Source organism: Nicotiana tabacum, chromosome 5, assembly GCF_000715075.1.
Source record: "Nicotiana tabacum cultivar K326 chromosome 5, ASM71507v2, whole genome shotgun sequence".
NCBI classification, from domain to species: domain Eukaryota; kingdom Viridiplantae; phylum Streptophyta; class Magnoliopsida; order Solanales; family Solanaceae; genus Nicotiana; species Nicotiana tabacum.
In genome coordinates, this window is record NC_134084.1 from 136,772,956 (window position 1) to 136,781,288 (window position 8,333).

The 8,333-nt window shown below is 38.3% G+C and overlaps 1 protein-coding gene across 1 annotated transcript; it reads left to right on the top strand.

Moving 5' to 3' along the window:
- Positions 1-2,580, top strand: LOC142180991 (uncharacterized). The gene is made up of 5 exons (XM_075253101.1): positions 1-284; positions 467-474; positions 1,016-1,317; positions 1,399-1,669; positions 2,015-2,580. The coding sequence occupies exons 1-5, from the start codon at positions 1-3 to the stop codon at positions 2,578-2,580; spliced, it is 1,431 nt and encodes a 476-aa protein (XP_075109202.1).
- The last annotated feature ends 5,753 nt before the right edge of the window (positions 2,581-8,333 follow it).

Here is an 8,333-nt window from a genome sequence, read left to right on the forward strand (position 1 = left end):
ATGGAGGTGTATATAGATGATATGTTGGTCAAATCACAACAAGCAGGAGACCAAATTCAACACCTATCAAATACATTTCAGATTCTTCGCAAATTTAACATGAAGTTAAATCCTAAGAAATGTGCATTTAGCGTGTCATTGGGTAAGTTCTTGGGATTCCTTGTTTCTAATCGTGACATTGAAGTAAATCCCGTGCAGATTAAAGCTATTGAGGAAATTTCAGATATATTTACAAGCAAAAAAGAAATACAGAGGTTGACAGGAAGAATAGCTGCTTTGGGAAGGTTTATTTCCAAGTCATCATAAAAGTGCTTCAATTGTTTTCAGCCCTAAAAAGCAAAATCAATTTGAATGGTCTGAAAATGTCAACAAGCACTCAAAAATTTAAAAGCGTACTTGTCAAATCCACCATTGCTAGCCAAACCAAAAGATGTTGAAAAACTACTCATCTACCTTGCTGTTTCAGAAGTTGCGGTAAGCGCCGTATTAGTTCGAGAGGACCAAGGTAAACAATCTCTGATTTACTATGTTAGCAAGTCTTTATTGGATGCTAAGACTCGATATCCTCATTTAGAAAAACTTGCACTAGAATTAATTATGACATCTAGGAAATTAAGGCCTTATTTTCAATGCCATCCTATCTCTGTAGTAACTGCATACCCCTTACGTAATATATTGCTTAAACAAGAGTTATCAAGTAGATTAGCCAAGTGGGCTATAGAGCTAAGCAAATATGACATTACATATCAACCTAGAACTGCAATAAAGTCACAAGTTTTAGCAGATTTTGTGACAGATTTTAGCCCAGGGATACAAGTAGAGGCAGAAAAATAACTGCAGGTATTTAACGAGTCTAATCCAGGTACTTGGACCTTATTTACCGATGGTTCATCAAATGTAAAAGGAGCAGGTCTAGGCATTGTCTTGGTACCACCTGCGGGAGAAACCATACGACAAGCCATAAAATGTCATCCTATTACTAATAATGAGGCAGAATATGAAGCTGTGATTGCAGGTTTAGAATTGGCACGAGAGCTTAGAATAGAGCAGGTTATAATCAAAAGCGATTCACAGCTCATAGTTAACCAAATGCAGGAGAATTATATAGCTAGAGAGGCAAGGATGCAACAATACCTGGAAAATGCACAAGACTTAGTGAGACAATTCCAAACTTGGAAAGTTACGCAGATACCAAGGGAAGAGAATGCCGAGGCAGACGCTTTGGCTAATCTTGCATCCGCTATAGAAGTAACAAATGAAGAAAACACTTTTGTAATACATTTATTTCATTCAGTGCCTGATCAAGATAAAAACGAGGTAAATTACAATAATATAACTTAGGATTGGAGAAACGATATTGTCAATTTTTTACAATATGGAATACTATCTGAAGATAAGAAAAAGGATCAGACACTTCGCCAAAAGGATGCTCGTTACTGTTTAGATTGGGGCAATTTATATCAAAAAATATTCGGTGGCCCTCTAGCAAGATGTCTCGGGCATTCTCAAACGGAATATGTGATGAAAGAAATATATGAGGGACATTGTGAAAATCATGCTGGAGGAAGATCTTTGGTAAAAACTATAATTAGTGTTGGCTATTACTATCCAAATATGGAAGAAGAGGCGGAACATTTTGTGGCTAAATGTGACAAGTGCCAAAGATATGGTAACAACATGCATCTACCAGCTGAATTAACACATCTGATTATTGCACCATGGCCTTTTATCAAGTGGGGAATGGATATCGTAGGTCCACTACCACAAGCCAAAGGCAAGGTAAGATTTCTATTAATACTCACTGACTATTTTACTAAGTGGGTAGAAACAGGAGCCTTCAAACAGGTACGAGAAAAAGAGGTCAGATACTTCATCTAGCGAAACATCATATGTCAGTTTGGGGTTCCAAAAGAGATCATGTGTGATAACGGCCCTCAATTCATAGGTGCACAAATCATAGAATTTTTCCAAAGTTGGCAATTTTAAAGGATTACCTCGACACCTTATCATCTAGTGGTCAATGGACAAGCTAAATCAACAAATAAAGTTATTATCAACAATTTGAAGAAAAAACTAGAAGAATCAAATGGCAAGTGGCCAGAGGTACTACCTGGAGTCTTGTGGGCTTACCGAACAACAGCAAAAACAAGTATGGGAGAGACACCATTCTCACTTGTGTACGGTGCTGAAGCCTTAATTCCAGTTGAAATAGGGGACCCAAGTACGAGATATACTCAAGCTACTGAAGAGTCAAATGAAGAAGAGTTGTGGGTAAATATGGATTTGCTTGAAGAAAGGAGGGAAACTGCTCTAATAAGAATGGCAGCGCAAAAACAAGTTATTGAGCGATATTACAATCGGAAAGCTCGTCTCAGATACTTCAAAATTGGGGACTACGTACTCAAGAAAGTTTTCCAATCCACAAGAGCAGCCAATGCAGGAAAGTTAAGTCCAAATTGGGAAGGGCCTTACAAGATTCGTGGTATCGCAGGAAAATGTGCATATAAGCTTGAAACCTTGGATGGAAAGATTCTACCTTCAAGTTGGAATGATGTTCATCTGAAGAAGTACTATTTCTAAGGGAAGGAAATACCAACGGTCAGGTATCCCCACTTACAATTTTTATTTTTGAATTGTTAAGTTATACTAACAATTTTAGACGATAGGAAAAAAAGTAGCCCACACCAAATGATGAAATTAGACCTGAAAGACACGCGGAAGAAACATAATTTCCGGTCTAGGGTTACAACTATTCTGATGAAAATGTAATGGGTTAAGCAGTCTTCGTCTAAATTATACCTCCAAGTCCCGTATGTTTTTCCTTTTCAGGAAAAGGACCGCATGGAAGGAATAATTAAGTGCTCGAGATTTCATACTTCAAAACTCAAACACTTGGGGGACTATATAATATATGTATAAGGAAGACAAAGAAGGCTAAAACGATTAAATTTCAAGACAAGCCTAAAGTCTACTCAACAAATATCAAGTTTAGAGCAAAGTCACGAGCCAAAAAATGCAAGCCCGATTCAAAAACTTGTGAAGAATACACTCGTGGATGTAAATTTCAAATATCTTACGAATGTTTAGGTTAAAGGTAGTATTTAGTCATGGGTCATAAAGAAACCCTTGGATTTTCTTTTTTACAAATCTGTTGTAAAGAAAACAGTTACGGAAGAATTATAGAAGATACTTAAATACATGTAAGGTATTATTCAGTTCGAATGAAATAAAACTTTTCGCAAAGTTATTTCAAGAAACATGTGTGTTCCTATCTCTTCTTTCGTATGTTTACACCATTATGAAGTTGAGACGTCTTCTTCATTAAGTGTCGTATATAAAAGGGCCCTCTTTTATAATTCATGCTTGATTCAAAAAAGTCATGAAATTAGCTAAGCATTTTTAAATGCAAAAGTTAAAAGGGTAAAGCAAAAACCCACATATTAAAATTGAAGTGGAAAACAAAGCCTTAAACTTAAAAGGAAAAAGTAAGGGCAAACCACTAAAAGAGTAAAACAGAAACTCAAATTAAAGGTATCATAAAAGTTGAGCACAAACTTTTTGATATCTTAAATAACTTAGTTAAAACTAAGTATGAACTTAGTCCTAACCTAATTGTCATTATAAACCCCTGAAAAGGACTGGAGGTATGATGTTACCAAAAAATATTACCCCTAAATGGGACCAGGGGTAAAACCACCAATTATTCACCAACAAAACAAAAACAAAGCTAGTTAACTTCACAACTAAACTTTCACTATGGAGCAGGTTCTGAACCAGTATTCAAGCTGGCATCATCAGCAGCAGAAGGATCAACTTGATCAGAAGGAGCTGGGACATCTACTACGCCAGGATTAGCTTCAACATTTTTGGGAGAATCAGCCATGGGTGAAGAAATTTTTTGGCCTTGTTGAGTTTTTTCAATTGTCTCCTTAATCTTTGGTAACTCAGCGTCCAAGTTAAAACCTTCTTGGCTTACCTCCATAAGAGTATCATGGCGCGTGTTCAAAATGGCCCAACTTGCTTCAACAGCGGCCTTGTCTTCAAGAGTTTCGTAGTCTCTTTCCCAATGATCAATTTCACTCTTGAGCTCTTCTCTCTCAGCTAAAGCAGCATCATAAGAAGCTTGTAAAAGGGCAAGTGAACTCTCCAAAAACCTAACTTTATCGATAGACACTCGGAGGTCTTCTTGGGCTTGAGTGAGCGTTTGAACAAGCTCACCAACATAAACTTCTTTCTCATCCAGCAAGGCTTTTAGACCTCTGATCTCTTTTATAGCCTCAGAGAGTTGTTCAGCAAAAGATGACTCAAGAAGGTGCTTATCCTTGCCCGCCTGGTTGGAAGAGGCCTTCTCAACTGCTAGCTCCGCTGCCATGACTCTTATCTGCTGCTCCAAGGTACACTTGTTCTCCTCTAAAACTTCCATCTCAAGCTGGAGACTTTCATATTGCTTTTTCCAATTATCAGCCTCAATTTGATAGTCATGCATCAACTGCTCCATATGGGAAACCCTTTTTATCATATCCGTACAATGAGATTAATCTACATAAAAAGAAAAGGATAAGAATCCTAATAGAAGGAAATTATATAAGATAAAAAGGGAAGGCTATACCTTCAATGATGATTGCACGATGTCATTCATCCAAGTCAAAGAACTGTGACTCTCCAGTTTTGACTTTTTCCTCTGGACCTATCAAGGGTTTTAGCCATACATCAGCTTGGCCCGACTTCTTCAGAAGATTACCATCAACAGGAACCTCAATGGTAATTTGCTTCATTGCCCTGCTACCACTTGAAGAACCAATTTCATGACGAGAAGTATTGGTAGCAGGAATGGTTGAAGAAGTTATAATAGCTTCGGGTTGGGCAGAAATAGCAACAGTGGGAATGGGCACATGGGATTCCATTGGAAATGACACTGGAAAGGAGGCAAGAGGAGTTTCCTCAAAAACCAAATCAAAATTTTCATTGTTAAACCCACGTGAAAAGAGGTGCTCAGCAGAGTCACGAGGTGCTACAGGCGTCTCTTCATCAAAACTCGCCAATATGGCTTCAGCAGGTTCGGTCACAGAAACTGAACGAGGAGGAGGATTAGCATCGTCATCCGAAATGACGCGCCTTCTAGCCTGCAGTTTACACACTAAAGAGCCTCCATCTCGCTTCTCGTCATCTTCAAAATCTTGTAGTCTATCAGCCTTTCTTTTCGATGAAGAACTCAAGATTATCTCTTGAGCTCTTGCCAAGGAAAGTCTAGGAGCTACGACTGACTCAGCACTCACTCCTCGAATAGGAAACCCTGATAAAAAAAGGGTTAATAAATTCTAAAGATAGAGTAGGCAAAGGAAAAAAGGGAGAAAATAAAAAAGTTTACCGTAAGTCTTAACCTTCCAGCCAAACCTATTCGAAAGGTACTTCCAAGACCTTACTTCCATCGGAGCAATTCTCAACAATTTTTATACACAACCACGAAAATTGAGAATCTCTTCAACAGTTCCCATGGTTGCTGAAAAAGAAAAATAAAGTAGTTAAGGGAAGTACAATCTCTTTAAAAAAAAGTTGGAAAGAAAACTTACGTGCAAAGTTCCACTTCTCAAGGAAGAGAATATTTTCTTCACCTACTAACCCTTTCGTAGGAGCAAAAATATACCGGGCGTACCATCCATGATCTTTATCGTCCTTGAGCTAACTAAAACCCTCTTACTCCTCGCCACCAGAGTGAAAATTCCATGACGGAATAATTTAGGAGAATAAAGGTGGATTAAATGGTAGAAGGTGAAAGGCAACTAAGCCAAATACCTTAAGCATGCAACAACCCTTCATACAATAGGAACAATTTGTCCTAAACACACATTGAAGAAGCGGCAGAATACAATAATGACTGGATCAATAGGAGGTCTAAAGTCTAATGTAAAGGGGTACATGTACACAAAAGAAAAACCAGCTTTGAAAGAAGTGATCCTTTGATTTGCATTATAGATCAGAATTGGGAAATCAAAATTCAAATGACAATCTCTACGAACAATCATGATCAAACCTTCAGTAATCTGTGAAGGATAAACATCAGAATGATCATAAGAGGACATAAAGGAAACCTGGTTTCTAATCGACTCTTTCTTAGTATAAAAAGAAAGCTCAGGGGGATAATCTCGTCTACTGTAAGCTCACAAATCGGCTCGCTGGAATCCCTACTTCTAGCAGAAGACCTATTAGAAATAGAAGCCCTAGTTCAAGAAGACGATGGAGGAGTAGAACTAGGGTGAGAAGAAGAACCTCGAACGGAGACTAACCCTAAACTACGCAGCCTACCACCTCTCCTGCTTCTGGTAGAAGTGGGGGGAAGTTCATCTACGATAAGGACCTTTTGAGGATCAGGGTTTGAATAAGACATAGCTATACGAAGGTGAAGTAAAGGTTGAATGGCAAATATGAGAAACTTTTTCGTGAAAGAAAAGATAAAGGGTATATTTATACTCAGAAGCAACCGTCAAACAAAAAGGTAATGATGGAAACATCATTATGAAAACTCTCACTTCGTGATTGATGCAGCCGTAAAAAACCTTAAAAGACGCTGAGGAACTGCAGAACCAATCAAAAACCACCACATGTCACATGCATTAAATGAAAGTGACATGCAAAGCATCAGTTCAGGAAAAGGTATAATGGTATGAGGGAACGTCGACAAAAATTCCCGCTTTAATGAGATCCAATTCCCAAATATTCAATTGTTGAATAAATGGCAAGTGGATGGACTATTTGTATTGGGGAAAATTGAGTTAACATTTGGAATTAATTATGTGGCTGACATGTCAAGACACGTGGATTAATAGAAGAGTGACAGCTAGAAAAGAGTACAAAGAGACGCGGGTCTTAATAGGTACGAGTGAAGGGTCAAGAAAACAATAAGGAACGGTTACTCGGGTCTCTTGATAATTTGAAGAGACACATTGGTGGAATGAACCACGACAGCAAAAAGTACAGATATGTAATATCTGCAGTTAATGAGCATAAATGATGGGGAACGTTATAGAATCTTTATGAAACAATTACGATTGTCAATTATAACATTTCATTAATGACATTAATTACTCATAATGGCTCTATTATGAGAGGAAAGAAACGTAGTGTCACGACCCGTAATTTCCCACCCTCGGGAGTCGTGATGGCGCCTACTAGTGAAAGCTAGGCAAGCCAACCATTCCGATTAATTTACCATTTTCATTTTTAACTTCTTAACAATTGGGAGCTAACATATTATAAACAGCGGAAATAATAAAGCGGAAGAATAAAATTTAACAATTAAGCTAATACCAATACGAATTGATAAACATAAACCACCCAAAACTGGTGTCACATTCTCACGGACTATCTAAGAAAACTACAAATAAAGTCTGAACAAGAAAGTATATGTCTGTCTTTGGAATATAAAAAGAAGAGAAAGAAACCAGATAGGAAGGGGACGCCAAGGCCTGTGGACGCCTGCAGGTCTACCTCGGGTGTTCTGATGGACTGAAGGCAGCAACCCCTAGCTAAGGTCTGTATGCTCCAGTACCGGGATCTGCACAAAAGAGTGCAGAGTGTAGTATCAGCACAACCGACACCATGTGCTGGTAAGTGTCGAGTCTAACATTGGCGAAGTAGTGATGAGGCTAGGACACAACAACCAATAGCCTGCAGCTAAACAGTATCTAACAAAATAATAGTAATAAAGGTAACTCAAAAGTAACGGGGGAAGGGTAACATGCTACGGGGGAAATACCAACATAATGAATCACAGTAATAGTGGAATAAGACAATTAAGGTACTTGAACCGAAGCAGCAAGAAATCATAATAAACAGGCAATAAGTGCACGGCATCACCCTTCATGGTTTTACTCTCAATCCTCACCAATGCAATCAAGTAATGGAAATGTGCACGGCATCACCCTTCGTGCTTTATCTCTCTTCCTCACCATATAAATATTATAAATGTGCATGGCATCACCCTTCGTGCTTTATCACTCTTCCTCCCCATATGTATCAATATCAATGTAAATGTACACGGCATCACCCTTCGTGCTTTATCACTCTTTCCTCACCATATGCATAAGTATGAATGTAGACGGCATCACCCTTCGTGCTTTATCACTCTTTCCTCACTCAACCAATAGCAAAAATAATATCCCGGGAAGGGAATCAACAATAAGTATAAATACATCACGGCAAGGGAATCAACAATAAGAATTAAGTACGTCCCGGCAAGGGAATTAGCTATAACCAAACTTGTACCAATAATCAACTTCACAATTGAACCTCAACTGGAGCCAATGCTCAACAATAACAAAATACCTAGAAAATAA